Here is an 18,288-nt window from a genome sequence, read left to right as displayed (position 1 = left end):
TTAGTTGTCTTGGACATGATACGAGAATCTCTAAACTGATTCAGCATCTAGCAAAGGTCATCTGCACAAATATCCCAAACACCAAGATAGGATTTTGCGGGGAAGTTACCTAAGCCGGAGCACGACCCTTTTTCATCGACTTGATCACAAAGAGCAGCAACAGTACTAGTGCATAGCATCCTGAGGGTCATAATGATGGGGTGTGACCTGACTCCAATTGCTCTGCAAGGACTTGGTACCTTAGGTTTGTAGAGGCCCACTCAGCGTTGTGGGACCGATAAAAGCGGTTGAGCCGAGCCCCTCTCCATGTCTCATCTAGGTGTCTGTTGTGCCAGGTCGCATATTTGCAATGCTTCCTTAACATCAGATCTCTGGCATCCACTATGCCAGTAGAAGTCCTTAGGTCACTCCATGTGATCCTTTCCTCTTCAATCATGTTGCCGAGCCCATGTGAGTGGTCTTCAGAACATGCAATCATATTCCATTCCCCAAATAGGACGGAGCACTTGCCTTGCAATTGCGAATCAATCCACCTCCATGTGTTGGCTCTCATTCTAGAGATATTGGGACCGTGCATTGATATGCAATCCAACATCTCCCTGGAAATTGAAATTCGAACCCCAATAACATGCAAGTGCATCATCAAAGATGATTGTGGCTTGTAGAGATTGCTTGAAAACTTGTAACAAGCTATGTAAAACAAAGCATCTAGGGAGGTGGGTCGGTGCCATAGTGAAGATCCACTTCAAAGAGGGTTTCCAATCTCGTGTAAGATGTGGCTGACATTCCTAAAAACTCTACAAAAATAGCTTTCAAGTCTACCCACCTAGTGTGAGTCCTGAATCCACCAACTTGCCCAAGAGGTTATGACTTTGGTACCCTAGGTCAATAATCCCGAATCCTCCCTCCAAGTGGTGTCTAATAATGGTCTAACAAGCTACTTTGGCTTGAAAATCCTTGGACTTGTTTGAATGCAACCACAAGAATTTCCAAACTAAGTGGCGTAGTTAAGAGATGTAGCCTTGTTGAGCTAAAACACGCTTTTCAGCTGATTAGCATTCTTAAACAGTTCCAAAACATGCTTAATTAATGAAAAACCCTAAAAAGGGGAGCTGTCTGAGAGAGTTTTAGTGGTCCCCCAAAAACCCTAATTCTTTGGGACACCCTTCAACATCTATAGATAGACAGACTGTCCTCGTTCAGCCTCATTCTCCTCTGTGCAGGTTTCTCACCCTTGAGTGTAGATTTCAGCCATTAGTCCACACACACGTGGTTGTCCAGTCCCAACGACTACTGCCACACATTCCCTCTGCTCTGTTTGCACCTTCAGTGTGTAGGTGACAGTTGGCAGTCCATCTCCCTTATCAGGCAACCTTCTGTTGCTGCATTTGGACCTCTTCATCACCTGGCAGTAGTTGGCGACTGCATCTATAGCTATGTTTTGGTGTCTTCTGTAATACTACCATGCAATTAAAAACCAGTTGGTTAGTTTAAAAGTTAGTTAGTCAATTAATAAGTTAGTAAGGTTACTAACTAAAGACTAACTAAAGTATAAGCTAACTAACATTAATAACTAACAATTTTTATTTAATTAAAAACATTAAAAAAAACCAAGAGTCGTAATCCGACATTTTTCTTGGATTGATAAGGACTGTAGCCAATCTTCACAGAAGCTACAACGTGAACGAGAGTTATGAGCCATATTAATCACTAGTGTTAATGTGTGTAGTATGGATGGCCCAAAAATATTAGATTTTTGGGCAAAACTAGATATTTTAGATATTTTAGATATTACTTATTGTAAATATCCTAAAAAGCTATGGAGATTTCTAGAACAAGATGTCGTGTAAAAAAAACAAGCGGTTTTTTCAGCTTGTTTTGGAGATTTAATACAAAAAAAAAGTATTGGCGAAATTGCACTCGTCGCGATCGCAGTTTACAGGCAATAAACAACACTTCGAACAGGGAGAAGAAGAAAGAGTGATTTGGAAGATTTCTAATCAAGTGTCTTGGGGTTTTACCTCCCTTTCGGAGCCAACAGAACTATCAGAATTGTGATTTGAGCATTAGATTGCTGAGTTTTCCAAGATCCCCTTCATAAAGAGCTCTTTTTCTCAGCCACAACCCTTATTCTCTTGTTTAGCTATAAATATGAGGCATGGAGAGCAGTTAGGAAAGCACAAGGAGACCCCGAGAGGCTGCGAGAGAGAGGTAGAGAGAGGGAGGTAGAAGGATACTCCTCCAAGAGATTGCGAGGAGCTTGAGAGAGAGAGAGAGAGAGAGAGAGAGAGGAGTTACACCGAGAGGCTGCGAGGGAGAGAGTTAGCTCAATTTCCTCTATCTCGGTCTTCGACTAAGCCATCTTCTCTTACGCTCTCCCATCTCAAATCCATTTCTCCTTCTTTATCTCTCGAATCCACTTGTGGACGATGGCCCTCAAGCGAAAGATATCTCCAAACACTGAAACTTCCATTACAACCAATGGGACTATGAACCAAGGGACCGCAACTACGGGAAACACATCTCTTATGAATCAAGTGCACCCGGTTGTATTAGGGAAAAGAAATTGGGAGAAAAGGACATTTGCATTAATTATTACAACTTAATTAAGCATGTTTCGAGATAATGAGTGTACTAGGAAAAATTTTGTTCATCGCATTCATCTTAGGTGATCAATTAAAATTGCACTTAGAAGCCGTTAAATTACACATAAATTGCATGGAAGTTTCATGCTAACATATATATATATGAAAAGTTTCAAGAATACACATTAAACTGCAATTAAGCTAGATAGATTTTATGCCTCCACATCCATTTGCTTAGTTGAAATAATAGGAAATCCTATTACATCTCACAAAACATAGATTGAACTTATGATAGAATACGTAGGGTTCCTAGGAAGTTGAAAGAATTTCAAACCGTAAAGAGTTAAAGGATTCTTCTCAAGGCCCATCTTGCTTGAAGCTGAAAGGAATTTAAAGTCCTTAAGTAACTATATGAATTACGCGACAAACCCTAGTTTAAATGAATACGTAGGGTTTCGTTGTAGGGAAGCTAATGTCCTAAATTGCAATCAACATTGCAAGGATACTCCTTCATTCAAAAGAATGAGGAAATTAAATTAGGTTATCTCTAGAAATCTTGGACGATAACAGGGATAAAGCCGAGACTAGATGCTATCGCATCTAATCGGAATTTCCTTCGGCAGAGAGAACAAAGAATTGTTTAGTACATATTGTGCATTTCTGCTTGTGTTTGTACTTAGGAACACCTGTTTGGAAAAGGAATCATCTAACAAAGGAATTAATAAGAAGAGAATCTGTTAAATTGGATTAAGGTTGAAACACCTAGGAAAGACGTATTGAGTATCCCCAGCTAGCCGTCAACCCTATCCAAGGGGGTTTTTGATAGCCACGTCGGGAATGTGGACCGAACCCGTCGCGAGAGGTCTCTTCGTAGAAACGTTTGTTTGTAGGAGGATGCTCGGGCGCCAGGGGGGCTTTGGCTATAAATCCCCTGACTCTAGGTCCTACTTAGATGGTCTACGTGACTCGGGAAGGAATCTCGAGGCCCTGCTACTAGTGCAAGGGCGGAAACTAACTAGGAGGAAAAGAAGGCACATTCTTACGGATTGCAAGAATTGTCCCATGGACGGGATTTGTATCTGAGTTGAAATTTTAATATAAAGTTTATTTTTAAGGAATCTGTTTGATCTGTTTTCATGTCAATGCCACACTAGGCATAACACAATGTGATGGACCCCTTCATATATACTTTTAGAGATGCCTATGAGATAGTTGGTGGCCTAGAAGGGTATCACACTTTCTATGGATGGTGGCTCATGGGGCCCAGCAAGTAGATAGGTGGATGACTCGTATGCAATAGGATGATGTTTGCCAATGTTGCCCATCATAGCGCTTGGAGACCCCAAAGCATTATTTGTGGTCTTGTGAGGTAGCACAACTGCTTTGGAGAGGAGTCTGTAGGATCCTCCATCAAGTAGAGTCCAATCATCCAAGACGCCAATTTATGAGGTAGAGATTCATGGCATGATCTTCATCATTGAAGTTGGTTCATGTGTAGTTGTCTAGTTGATAGTAACTACAGCCCACAATGTTACGATTGAAGTGTGTGGCAACTTCTTGGGAGTTTCACAAGGTGGCGCATTTGGAAGGCTTGTTGCTAGTTGACATTAGTGGAGAGATCCATTCGGTATACTTTGGTGAAGATCTATTGTAACCTCCTCGGCTAGGGTGGTAAATAACCTGATTAAGCACTATTTACAGCAATTAACAAATTCACAAAACTGAAATGCACACTTTACCATATAATCTTGGACATTGGACACCCTGTTCCCTTGCTGTCCAAAATGACTAGCAAATCTTCAATCTGATTTGCCCCTTGATTTAGGCAGTTAATTGGCCTTCATCTGCTTTGATGGAGATGGAAAATGCCCCAAATTCAATGATTTGCTAGTCCCTCCACTTGAATAAGCTAAAAACAGCTTCAGCCTTGTTGAATCCAAGTCTTGGAGCTTCCAAATTTTGGCACGCTTCGTGAGGCTGCTGCTAAACCCTAATTTCTATTGCAGATTAGGGTTTATAGCAGAGAAATCTGAAATTTCTCAGCCTTTGGTGATCTCAATGCTGTAATCTTCGGAGCAAGGCTATAGAAAGGTTGGGAGATGAGAGAGAATGCTGAGGAGAAAGAAAATTTAGACTTTCTTTGTGAAGAATTGAAGAAAATCTGTCATTTACTTTTGCTACCCTGTCTCAACAGCTTGTAGATGCAAAGAATTGAAGAAAATTAGTCATTTACTGTTGCTACCCTGTCTCAACAACCTGTAGATGCTGTCACTTGATGTTGATTGGTTTTCTCTTGCCCTTGGCTACCTCAAAAGGTCCTGCTGTTGTTTCAAAGGCCAAGAAAGGGCGTTTTGTGTAACTATGCCTAGGAGCCAATCTGGTTGCCAAGGGTGAGCTGGTCCCGAAGGCACTGAAAACTTTGTTCATTAAATCTGGGACACCAAGTGCTCAAGGCAATTGACCTTTGCTGCACATGTCTATTGATGTTTGACATCTACTTGGAAGTTGGGAGACTTCAAGCGTGAAGACGTCATTTTGGGGTGAGCCCTTGATGTGGACTGCCACCTCCATGTGTGCCACTTCCACTTACAACATGAGCTTTTTATATGAAGCTGCCATGATGAAGAAGAAATTCTTGTAGCAATGTAAGTAGAATTTGAAGGCTGGAAACAAAAGCTGAAAACTAAAACACATCGCATGTTGGTACAAAATGGAAACGTGGGTGGGTAAGTTCAATGCTGCTGCCACACTGCCCCTCACACCCAAAAGAAAGGAAAAGGAACCTCACAACACTCTACCCAAAAAGGAAAAAGGAAAAAAACCTTAAAAAAAAAGAAAGAGCGATCATGAAACCGGTTTTGGAGTTGCTGAAACGTTTCTGTATTGGGGGTCCAAAACGTCATGTGAGCAACTATGGCTGTGTGGCTGTTTTGGCTGTTGGTTTTAGGTAATAGCTACTCACGCATCTTATTCTTTAAGTCATGAATTGAGACATATTGCTAGGCTTAATGCATTGTCTTCTACATTGGCAGTTAGATCTCATACAGCATGCTGATCTTCGCCCTAGAGAGGACTTGGCTTGTTGGCATACAGCAATCTCTTCTGTTTCTTTGTTGTGACTTTTGTATTCCTTTTGTGATTTGACTTTGGTATTCCTTCAGTGATTTGATATGATATAGCTACTCATTGAGAGAGAGAGAGAGAGAGAGAGAGAGAGATTGATTGATTGCTTCCGTTCTACATTGTTCGCTACAGGGCTGTGGCTGAGTATCATTCCAAAGGCTTAACTGTGTCTCTTACGGAGCATGATGTGATCGTTACTGTAGGCTGTTCACAAGCGATTCAGTATGCTATTGCTGCATTGGCTACACCAGGTTCAAATATCTTATTGCCACGACCAGGATTTCCCCTCTATGAGACATTCTGTTCATATTATGGCATCAAAGTTCGACATTATAATCTACTACCAGAAAATAGTTGGGAGATAGAACTTGAACAGCTTGACAGTCTGGCAGATAGGAACACCGTAGCACTGGTTATATGCAATCCTAGCAACCCTTGTGGTGCATCTTACAGTTACAAACATTTGTCAAAGGTTAGTTCAGTAAATTTAAAGTCCATAACATGCTTCATCGTAAAAGCACACAACACGTATCACAGGTTGTCAGGAGCACAAGAAAGCAAGTATTACACTGTTAGCCTGTTTCTTGTTTACGTTGATTATCTTGGGTGCAGTCCTGCTTTCTGTGCTGATATGGATGAACTATGCAGGACATTGGGTAAGACCATTTATTTTAATCAAACTTCTTTTCGGTTCTTCTTTTTCCTGTTCTTTTTCATGTTCCATTTTTCATCCCCTGAGTCTTTGCATGAATTAAGGATAGTTTGAACTTTTCTGGAGGTCTTCCAAGTATTAACTCTGGTAGTCCAATATAAAAGGCTCAGTAGAACCTTTTTATGTGTTGTCATTTGCTAGATGCCACTGTAGGCTTTGGGCACATAAGACACTCTGGTAATACTAGAAGCAGAAGAATACACCACTTTGGTAATACTAGGAGCAGGATAATACAGAAGTGTCTTTTCTTTGAAGTTCAAGCCTCTGAAAGCTGATCAAGCACTCCACTGTCGATTAAAACAAGAGTGGAATAACCTCACTTACCATTATTTTTCATGTTGATCAGGTGGGACGAATATAAATAGATTCTGTTTTCTAGATCTTAGTCAGTCTCAATGTACGCCAACCAGACAGGAAAAGTGCATATGCTTATGCTGCACACGTGTAGTGTAGTAGAGTAAATGACAGAAGGGTATCATGCATTAACCCCTAATTTTGTCTCCTTTAAACAACCCCAAAAAGCAAATGATGCTGTGTTATTAAAATAAATAGCTTTTTTTGGTAGTAGGACAAATGCACCCCCAATTCTCTATAAACATGAGTCTATGTTGAGTGGATCCTCATTCCATTCATTCCAGCCAGCGAGCCAGCCATCAGCACTCTCACCTTCCATGGCCGTCCACACCCCTTCCTGGAGGACATCTCAGTTTGTGGTGCCTTCCCCAGTGCTGCCACTGCTGTCTACAGGGTCTTCTCAGTCAGGCGCCTTGATTTGAAGAGCTTCTCAGCCTCAGCATCATCATCACTATCTTGCCCTGCCTTCTGCAGCCTGTCATCACGCTGGTGACCTGATTCAGCATTCAGGACTGCGGCATTTCTTCATCCACCTGACTGTCCAGTTCTGCTTTATCCTCGACAGGTCCGCCCCTGTTTTTGCAGTCTTCTCAGACCATCCAGCATCCAGAAGTCATCAGGCAGCATCCACATTATCAGGTGCCATTTGCATTTGCCGGCAGCAGGCCTGTTTCTTCATCAGCATTTGCATTTTCCTACATACTGGCTGCCCTGTGCTGGTCGCCTGCCATCTGGAGTGTTTTTCGGCTGCTGATATCACCATAGTCTCTAAAGGCCTGCATTTTTGCAGTTTCACAGCTGACAACACTGCTGCCTCATCATTCAGACATCTTCAAATATTTTCGGACTGCTATTGCTGCATTGTTGGATCCAGTTAGAGTGGGATACACTCTTGGAGCTGAGTTGGTGTCTCCGATTCCTCCTTCAGCTCACCTCATCCTCGGTCCCTGAAACATGAAGGTTTGAGCCCCATTGTATTAAATTTAGCACACAGATTGATTGATTGATTCATCATCTTAGTTATCTTCATCTTTAGTTCTACTATTCACTCCGTTTTTGTTGTACACTCTAAGTTCTCTTTGTTCAAGCATTTCTTCTCATGGTATTAGAGCTAGGTACACAGATGGAGGTATCAAACCTTGATAGGAAAGCTTGACATTGAAAAGAAGTAGGAATGCAAAAGAGAAGAATATGTTAGCCATACTCACCAAAGTAGTTATGACACACCCCCAAGATCCATACCAACATGCCAATGTAAATAGAGGTGGCTCAACAAGAAAAACATTTGGTAACCTTACATTCATTTGCAGATTTAGGAGATGTTTCTTTTGGTGCATCATAGCACAACCAATCTTTGTCCATCCCACACACACACACACACGCGCGCGCGCATTTTCCATCGCACATTGATGTGTGCATCCACCTTTGACACACCTCACTACATCGAGGGTACGCAATCCTTAGTTACACACACACACACACACACACACACATTTTCCATCTCACATTGATGTGTGCATCCACCTTTGACACACCTCACTACATCGAGGGTACGCAATCCTTAGTTACACACACACACACACATACACACACACATTTTCCATTGCACATTGATGTGCACATCCACCTTTGACACACCTCACTACATCGAGGATACGCAATCCTTAGTTGCATATACCATAGGACCCTATTCTTATCCTTGGTTAGGTGGTGGAGGTGCGTCGGTGGTGGTGGTATACCTCGCAAATCAAGCCAATCATTTACTATTGCTGCCCTATCTCAACAGCCTATAGAGGCTATCACCTGTTGTTGGTTGGCCTTCTCTTGCCCCTAGCTGCCTCAGAAGGTCCTCCAATAGTTGCAAATTAGACCAATAGCATTTTCTTCCTCTCTTACAGATTGAATGTACTAAAAATGCCTCTCTCTAGCCTCTAAAGATGTTTTTCAGTTTTGCATGAGCATTTTTGATAAGTGGCAGCCTTCCCAAATTGTTTTTTCAACATTGTGCATAATTAAATATTAAGTTTCAGTCTTTAAATATTAAAATTAATCTAATAATTATTTTGATTTTCAAAAAAATAATTTGATTAGATAATAATTAAATTAGCTAGACAACTTCCATTACCGGTATCTTTGTGTCATCTTTGACCATCAAATTGGTGTTAGGTACCATTAAATGTTACTTCTATGTTGTTACTAACTAACACTTATGGCCAAATGAATGACCTAGGCTAACAACTGGCACCAGGTATCACCAAGTACATGTGTGGCATAACTTATAGCAACTTCTACCTTTGATATCTCGTGATTTCCTTAGGTCCCAGGCTCGTAAATTTACTCGTAAGCCTAGTTATAATTCACATATGCAACATTTACTTAACCATGTGACTAAAAATTAATCCATATGTTAAGTGAGATTTTAAAAATACACGTCCTTATGACAGCCAAAATTTTCTTGGTGTCAATATCTTATCCAGCTCCTCAACCTCAGACTGAATTTCAGTAAATACATCCTCTACCACATTACCATGAAAAGGCCTCTACAAATTGACATAAAATGCATTGTTAGAGGGACGTGAAATTTTACGATGCTTTAATCTTGCCGATAGCATTTGATTAAGTTTTTAATCAAATATGCAAGGTTGTTTAGTACATGTGATGCACATGACAATTATTTGATGGTAACATGCCAAGGACCTTGAGGATGGAGTGGATACTAAAGGAAAAGTTGTAATAAGTTATGTCTAACATGTACTAGGTGATACCCGGTGTCAGATTTGGGCCTAAATCAATTTATTAGCCACTAATGTTAGTGGGTGACATTAGAGACTAAGCATTCATTAGTTAATTAATGTTGGTCTAGGGATCAATAACTGCTCAGGGATACTTGGAAGACAATTATCCTAGCCAATTTAGTTATTGGCTAGTAAAATTAATTTTTTGAGTACTAGAATAGGTATTAAATTAATTTTCAAAAGTAACCTATTCAAAATTAATTTAATAAGTTAGATAATGCTAGAAAATATGATTAGAAGGCTGCCACATGGCAAAACTTGTCCATGCAAGTGGAAAAAACGTTTTTAGGAGCCAGTGGAGTGTTTTCAACCATTGTGAAAGAGGAGGAGGCTATTAGAGAGCAAGGAGAGGTTATTGACGCCATGGTTGTTTGAGCAGGCAGCAACAATTTTTTAGTATTTCTCGTGATGAAACTCTGAAATTTCTCTCTCTATAGTATTGTCTCTCATTCTCCAGCCATTTCTCAAGTTATCTGAGTATGCAATTTAAGCCATCAGAGGAATAGATTTTAGTCAATCTTTGCTATAAACCCTAATTTACTATAGAAATTAGGGTTTTGACAGCGCCTCAAGATACGTGTACAGAATTGAGGGCCTAGAACTTGAATTCCAATAACTAAAATTGATGAATTTCAAGGAGGTTCAAGAGGCCGACCAACCAATATGAGATTTGGGGCTGAATTTGTCTTTCAAGGAGCAGACTGAGAGCCAATCTCTAAGCAAATCAAGGGTGAAATTGCTTTGGAGGCTTGCTAGTTAGTTTTGACAATAAGAGGTACTTGGATTAGCAGAGGAGATCAAAAGATCTCAGTTGTACTCCTTTCATTTCCAATATAAGATAAAGAAATACTACAAGGGGCGTCAATTTGGGGCCAACAAGGTGTCTAATGTCCAAGATTTAAGTGGTAAAGTGTGCATTTTTTGTTTATGTGAATTTTATGCTTGCTGTAATTAGTACTAAATCAGGTTATTTACCATCCTATCCGAGGAGGAAGATTGGTTTCAGACATTGCGCATCTGTCAATGTGGAGGTAATTTCAACCAATAATCTCAATATCGTTGATCTTCTCTAACACTTGGAAGGACCCAAGCCCCATAGTATCTCATACTTACATTCGAATACAACCTCTCTACCTTTCATCTTTTTCAGCCTTGTCTTTTCAAAGCACAGCAATACATAATCACCCTTTGCAAAGTGCATCTATGGCAATCAACTACTCTCTTTTGCTTTTCTTGGAATCTCTGAAGTATAATACTTTATCTTTGTGTAAGCTGTATCCGAGCTTTTCATATAGTAATCAGCCTTGAAGATCTTATCCTTAGTGTGCAAGATAGGTAGTACTTTTTTGTCATCCTCGACAACCTCAAATGGAGCTTTGCCAGTGCAACTATGGACCATATTGTTGTATGCGAACCCTACCGAAGGCAAGTATTACTTCCATTGTGTCTTATGTTCTAATATATAACATCTCAAATGATCTAGCACTATGGAATTTGCTTCTTGAGGCTAACCATCTGTCTGCGGATGGCAGGATGATGAGAATTTTAGTATGGTATCCATATTCTGAAACAACCCCTTGCAGAATAAATCGGTCATTTGAGGATCTCGATCACTACAATCGACTCTAGTATACCATGGTACTTAAATATATGCTGCAGAAATAAGCGTGCCATATGATCAGTCTTTATCTTCTTTCTTATCGGAATAAAATAGCCTTATTTACTAAATCTACAAATGATAGTCCACATCCCATCATTTCTTATAGGTGTCCTAGGAAGCACAAAGATAAAGCCCATAGCAATGCTTTGCCAAGACCTGTTTGGAATAGGCAAGGGTTGCAACAAACCTGGCATTGTTTACCTACCATGTTTGACTTTTTGACATACGATACATGTCCTGACAAACTACTCTACATCATATCTCAAAGCTGGCCAATAAAAGAAGTGCCCCACTGCCTTGACTGTGGCATTAATCTCCCTATGCCCTGCATAAGGAGTACGGCTCTCAATCATCACTCTAGGCCTTAGTTGCTTTGTGATACACAGTCGTCCATGCATCATAAAAAAACCATCTCTAAGCACAAAGTGCTCATGCCCTTGGACATTGCAAAGCTAATTATACACATTGGCAAAATCCAAATGAGCAGCATACTAATCCTTCATGGCATCCAACTTAGTGTAATGTAGGGAATTGATGGCTGCAAATAAATGTTTTATTTGTGAACATGAGAGTCACATTGCAAGGGACTGTCCCAATAGGCAACAAGGTGGAAAATCAGTAAATCAGGGAGTTTCTAAAGGAAAGAAGCCCAAAACATCAGTGGGATTGGTGTCGGATGTTGTTAGTGATCAACCCAATGATGATGCTACGTAATTGTGTAGAGCACAGGGCAAAATTAGGTATCAATATGCATTGATTTTCTTTGATAATGGTGCACGAGCCAACTTAATCTCTGTTGACATGGCAACATGACTAGGCATCAGAGAGGATGAGATAGAACCCATGGGGGAAGTTGAAATGGCGTGTAAAGGCCATGCAAAGCCCGTCACACTGCTCATTGGAAAGCTTTGGTTGCATATATAGGGATATGTGGACAACGAAGAGTTCTTCATTGCTCCGCTTAAGGGTTATGATGTATTGCTTGGTATGCCATGGTATCACTGTATACATGCAATGATTAATTCTCATGCAAAAAAGATCACTATTCAGCATAAGGAAAAGGTACTCACACTTAATGTAAAGTTGAAAGGTTAATCTATCCCTGTTGTATCTGGAGCTGCCATTTCTAAAGTAATGAAAAGTCCTCTTTCAGCGTACTTGGTCTTTACTAAGGATAAAGATCACAGTGAGAATGTTGGGAACATGTCTAAGTTAGAGAATTATCGCATGTCATTTCTAAAAATATATGTTGATGGCTTCTCTTAGTTACTTCTAGAGCAGCTATTGCTTGAAAGGCTAGAAGATCATGGCATAGATCTTATTCCTGGAAGTAGTCCACCTAATAAGCCACCATATATAGTCAATGCACCCCAACAGGAGGAGATTATGAGTGAGGTGAATGAGCTGCTAGAAAAAGAGTTGATTCAGCCAAACTCATCTTCTTTTTGTTTTTCCGTCTTTTGGCATAGTAAAAAGAATGATTCATGGCGTATATGCATTGATTATCGTGCTCAGAACAAGATCACGATAAAGAATTACTTTTCGATTCCTCGGATCGATGATGTTATGGATAGATTGCAAGGGGCAGCCATATTCAGTCGTATAGATTTGAAAAGTGGGTATCTTCAGACACGCATTAGATCAGAAGATGTACCTAAGACAGCTTTCAGAACATCTTTTGGATTGTATGAGTTTCTTGTTATGCCATTTGGACTTACAAATGCTCTTATCACTTTTAATTGGATGATGGATTGCACCTTTAGGCCACATAGAGGATTTGCGGATACTTTCTTTGATGACACAATTGTCTATTCAAAGAATGAGACAGAGCATAGAAGACACTTGGCCATTGTGTTCAATGAATTGCGTGAGCATAAGTTGGTTATCAATGACAAGAAAAGTGAAATTTTTTTGAATGAAATCCACTTTTTGGGGCATATTGTATCGGCTGATGGTATTTGCATGGACCCTGCAAAGGTTGAGGCAATACAATCATGGCCACCTTTGAGAAATGTGCACGAGATCCGCAGCTTCTTGGGTTTATGTTCTTACCACAGAAAGTATGTATGTAGGTTTGCTGAAATTGCATCTCCATTGTATGCTTTGTAGAAGAATAATGTACCATTTAGATAGATAGTAGTGGAAAATTCAGCATTTGAAAAGTTGAAGGAAAAGATGACTTCAAATTTTGTGCTTGTGTTGCCTGCCGATCTAAGGAAATCATTTGTAGTTTAGTGTGATGTATGTGTTAACAACATTGGGGTTGTTCCTATACATGATGATTGTCTATGTGGAAACACTATTTGTTGGGGATTGATTTTACAATGCAGATAGACCATCAAACTTTGAGGTACTTTCTGACGCAAACAAAGTTATTAAAGAAGCATATGAGATGGGGAAACTTTCTCTCTATGTTTTGCTTTCAGTTTGTATATATTGATGGTAAAAGAATATTGTGGCTGATGCACTGTCACGTAAGCCACAAATTTTAGCCGTTAGCATGGTTTATCACACTAAGTCGGATGCCATGAAAGAGCAATATGTTGTTGATTCGGACTTTGTTAATGTTTATGATTAGCTTTGCAATGGCCAAAGGCATGAACACTTGGGGCTAAGAGATGGATTTCTGATGATGCATGGACGATTGTGTGCCACAAAGCAGTTAAGGCCTAGAGTTATCACTGAAAGTCATGCTCCTTCGTATGCAGGATACAGAGGTATTGATGCCACGATCAAGGTATTGGAGCATTTTTTTAATTGGCCAGACTTTACCTAGATGCCTTTTAGTTAGAGCCAACTTTAGTTTCGGGCTCCCGTCAGGTTTAGCAGAGCAAGGGTCCAAAGTATTGCCTGATGCTCAAGGGGGAGGTAGCACTTCCACTCCTTTAATTATTGACAACTCTCGTATATAGTGGATCTCGGATGTATTCAGCATGCATCCAAGGTACTGCGCTGATAGTATGTTTGCCACGAGGTTACTACTTAGTGTACTAATCATTATGAGATGTATGCAGATGAGGATGAGCTTCACTCAGTCATTGGAACTATACTTTTGCATCAACTTACGATCAATTTGGTATGAATTTTGCCTCAATTTTGAGACCAAAATTCAGATCAGTTTCAGCTCAGTTTTTGATCAGCTTCAGAACCGTTTATGGTTACTTTTGGGATAAGTTTTGCATCAGTTTTTGCATTGATTGCTCGTTAGTTTTTGCAATGAGTTTGTGATCAGTTTGGGGTCACATTTGCAGTAGTTCGTGATCAGTTCTCAGACTAGCAAGTGATCAGTTTATGATTAGATTATGCTCACTTTTCAATGGTTTGCATTTGGTTCCATGGATAACATCATATGTCATGATGCCATTGATGTTTTATACTTGGTTATGCTGTGCTATGGTTTGGTTTTACTAGATGAGTTGACCTTATGAGAAATAGACATGTCACATGATAATCTGGCAATGTTTTTAAGATTTTTTGTAAGTCTTATGTTATGTTATGTTGGCTAGTAATTTTTAGCATGTGTTGGGCATATGGAATGGTTGAGCAGCAATGCGCAATATTGTAGTAACTATGATGCCTTGTGGAAATTCTAGTCCACTTTTTTTCTTTTGATGCATTTGGTAGTGCAATTAAGGACGATTGCAAGGATTTCAAGGGAGGGCTGTCATGAGGACATGTATTTTTGAAAGCTCACTTAACATGTGGATTAATTTTTAATCACATGGTTAAGTAAATGTTGCACATGTGAGGTATAACTGGGGTTAGAGTAAAATTATGAGCTTGCGACTTGTGGAAATCACGATATATCAAAGGCAAAAGTTGCTATAAGTTATGCTGCACGGGTACTTGGTGGTATTTGGTGCCAATTGTTGGCCTAGGTTATGAATGGTTTATGCTTGGTTATCAATGTCTTTTAGCCGATTTTATGGACAACGACATGTTTAATGAATGCCATTGAGAGTTTAGCCATAAGGTTTGTCATGGGGACGTGAAATTTTTGGATGCTTTGCTTATGCTAGAGACATTAGATTTATTAATAGTCAAATGTGCAATGTTGAGATGTACATGTCATGTGCAAGCAAGTATTTCACGATAGCAGGCCGAGGAACCCCAAGGAAACAATGGGAGTCAAAGGCAAAAGTTGTAACAAGTTATGTCACCTAGGTTCTAGGTGAATGTTAGTTACAATTTGGCCCTCAGATAACTAATTGGCCTATAAATGCGAGTGGGTGACACTAGGGATTGGGCATTAATTAATTAATTAATTAATGCTTGCCCATGGGTCAATTAAGGCTTGGGACCACTAGGGGGTTGCAAATGGCCTAGCCAATTAATTTGTGGATGGGCACATCTAATTTTGGGTAAGAAAGGGTTGAATTAATTTTTGGAATTATTTAATTCTAGAAATTAATAAAACGGACGAAAATTGCTAGAAAATGGAAAAAGAAGGCTGCCACTTGTTGGCAAAAATTCCCATGCAAGAGGGAAAAAGGATGTTTGGGCCTGGTGGAGCCTCATTTTGTGTATGGAGGCTGAGGGTGAAGGCTGCTGATCATTTTCCCTATTGTGGGGGATCTTTTGGGGCTGGCAACTGCAGCAAAAGAACCATGAGGAGTAGATAACAACATTAATTGCACCTTTGGCAACTGGCGACAGCATTTATTGCTCGCTAAGGTAGTAGGCGATAACTTTCTGGGCTGATTTGATAGGGCAGCAGCCATTTTTGGGGTTTTTGTGCGAAGAAATTCAGAAATTTCTCTCTATAGCATTCTCTCACCTTCTCCAACCTGTGCTCTGCCATTCTCAACAAATCTTAGCCATTTGGAGCAGATCTCAGCTAGATTTGGTGGTCAATAGTTAGAGGAATTTTTGCTGCAAACCCTAATTTACAGTAGAAATTAGGTTTTAGCACCCCAATCCAAGGCTTGCTGTGTAGTGACAGTGCGAAGAAAACTTAAAATTTGATGCAAACCATTAATCGTTGTATCAATTCCAAATGGATGGGTGGTTTCTCAACCGATGAATCTCTTTCGTTGGTGCTTTACACTAACAGCGACCTTGGGACTTGCGTCAGCAATTAGAGGCCTTGAAGACTGAAATCAGTAGCTGGAATTTGAGGAATTGCCAGAGATTTCAGATGCCAGCCCATCCCAATTGATTCATTTGGCCTGTCAAGGATCAATTATGGGCAAGTCCTAGGTGAAGATCAAGGGGCAAATTGTTCACAAGGCTTTCTAATCATTTATGATAGCAAGGGACATTTGGATGAGCGGAGATTGAAGAATCTTGGTTGTACTGCATCCAATTGCAATATAAGATAAAGAAGTACCGAAAGGGGTGCCAATTTTGGGGCCAGTAGGGTGTCCAATATCCAGGATTCTATGTTAAAGTGTGCATTTTAGTTTTGTGAATTTGTTTATTGCTGTAATTAAGTGCTTAATCAGGTTTTCACTACTCTTTCCAAGAAGGAAGGCTAGTTTCATCATCTTCTAGCACCACCTTTGGAGCCCCTATCATAGCCTATACCCTTTTTGATGCGGATGGGATGTTAGATTGGTTTGTTGGACCATCGATAGACCTCTTCTCTTTGGAGGCATAGGAGGTTGAGAGCTTGATCCATATTTGCAAGTTGCCTTCACGTGGCCCACCCGGTATGTCCTTGTGACCATTAGGCCGTTTGGATGATCCATGGCATTGGCTCGTTAGATTTGATACTAATGAGGGCTCGGATCTTGCTTCGTTGGAAATTGGACGATATCTATTATGCACCCCAGCTCGGAGTGAACCTTTTATCCGTTTGTCATGAGGATGTGGAATTTTAATGCTTTGCTTAGCATTTGATTAAAGAGTTAATCAAATGTGCAAATGTGACTTTTACATGCGAGATGCCAGTTAGTTATTTCTTAATGTGTGACTTGGGACTCTAAAATATCATTTAGTGCCGTCAAACATTGTAACAAGGTAGATTGGATAGGTACTAGGTGGTACCTAGTGTCAGAACTTGGTGTAGACCATTTAATTAGCCCCAAGTGTCAATGGTGACTCTAGCAAATTGGCATGCATCAATTAATTAATGCGAATTCCAGGTTAATGAGTGCCCAGGATCACTTGGGTGATAAATTGGCCTAGCCAATTCAATTGCTAGCTAGTTAGAGTATTCTTTTGAGCCATAAATAACTATTAAAATAATTTTTAGAATTAATATTCTAAAAATTAATTTAATAAAACTGAATAATGCTGAAAATTGTTTTGGAAGGTTGCCATTTGGCAAAACTTGCCCATGCAAGTGAGAAAAACAGTTTTGGAGTTTGAGGGTCATTTTAGCCTTGTGCAAGTTGAGAGAGAGAGAGAGAGAGAGAGAGAGAGAGAGAGAGAGAGAGATGAAATTATATATTAACGTCTACAAAAGGCCAAAATGACCTATGAGACCATGAGTTACAATCATGTGTATGATGGTACAACTAATTGGGCAAAATATGTAGCACAAAGAAAAATAAGAAAGGAAATTAACTATGGCTATGTATAAAACATAGAGCTCTATCTAGTAACAATGAGCTCCAAATGCTACAATCTCATGTGGGTATGGAGGGCCTAGCTCTAGCCCGAGCAATAATCCCTTGTATCGGCATATGAAGGTGTCGGCGCTGTCTGTGTCGAGGCCTAGGACGTCTGGATCGGCTAAGTTGAACGGCTCGATCAATCAGTACTCCTTGTCTGTGTGTGGACTATGGCGGTGAGAGAGGCTCTCGTGTGGACTGTGGCTGTAACTATATTGAAGTTTTCTGAGTTTCCTTTGCAAAGAAGTCTGTGAGCTACCTCTGTGAAGGGCCTCGGTGTCTTGGAGCAGCTCGACTCTTGAGGCGCATGTCACAAAGTCGTCATATCTTAAGAAGAAAGAGGCCAAGGCATCGTTGATCGGTAAAATCCATGACTCTGGATAGTGGTCCAAATTCGTCTCTAAAGAGATAGTGGAAACGACCACGGACCTCATAATACACTGGGCAGCGGCAGATATAATGCTCCTTTGTCTCTAGCTCTAATTGGCATATCTGGCATATG

At 40.2% G+C, this 18,288-nt stretch overlaps 1 protein-coding gene across 3 annotated transcripts in view; it reads left to right on the top strand.

Moving 5' to 3' along the window:
• LOC148020537 (putative aminotransferase TAT2) overlaps positions 1–18,288 on the top strand; it is a 64,549-nt gene that overhangs the window by 5,529 nt on the left and 40,732 nt on the right. For all 3 annotated transcript variants that reach the window (XR_015694556.1, XR_015694557.1, XM_087698307.1), the window contains exon 2: positions 5,841–6,180. Coding sequence is in view for 1 of the 3 variants with exons in the window: in XM_087698307.1 (XP_087554433.1) it covers positions 5,841–6,180 (340 nt within the window). In the remaining 2 variants the exon portion in view is untranslated. The remainder of the gene's footprint in view (positions 1–5,840; positions 6,181–18,288) is intronic.

This window comes from Lygodium microphyllum, chromosome 18 (genome assembly GCF_053477565.2).
Source record: "Lygodium microphyllum isolate KBCC chromosome 18, Lygodium_microphyllum_v1.1.10, whole genome shotgun sequence".
Classification (NCBI taxonomy): domain Eukaryota; kingdom Viridiplantae; phylum Streptophyta; class Polypodiopsida; order Schizaeales; family Lygodiaceae; genus Lygodium; species Lygodium microphyllum.
Note: the sequence above shows the minus strand (reverse complement) of the source record. Positions and strands in the feature narration are given on the sequence as shown.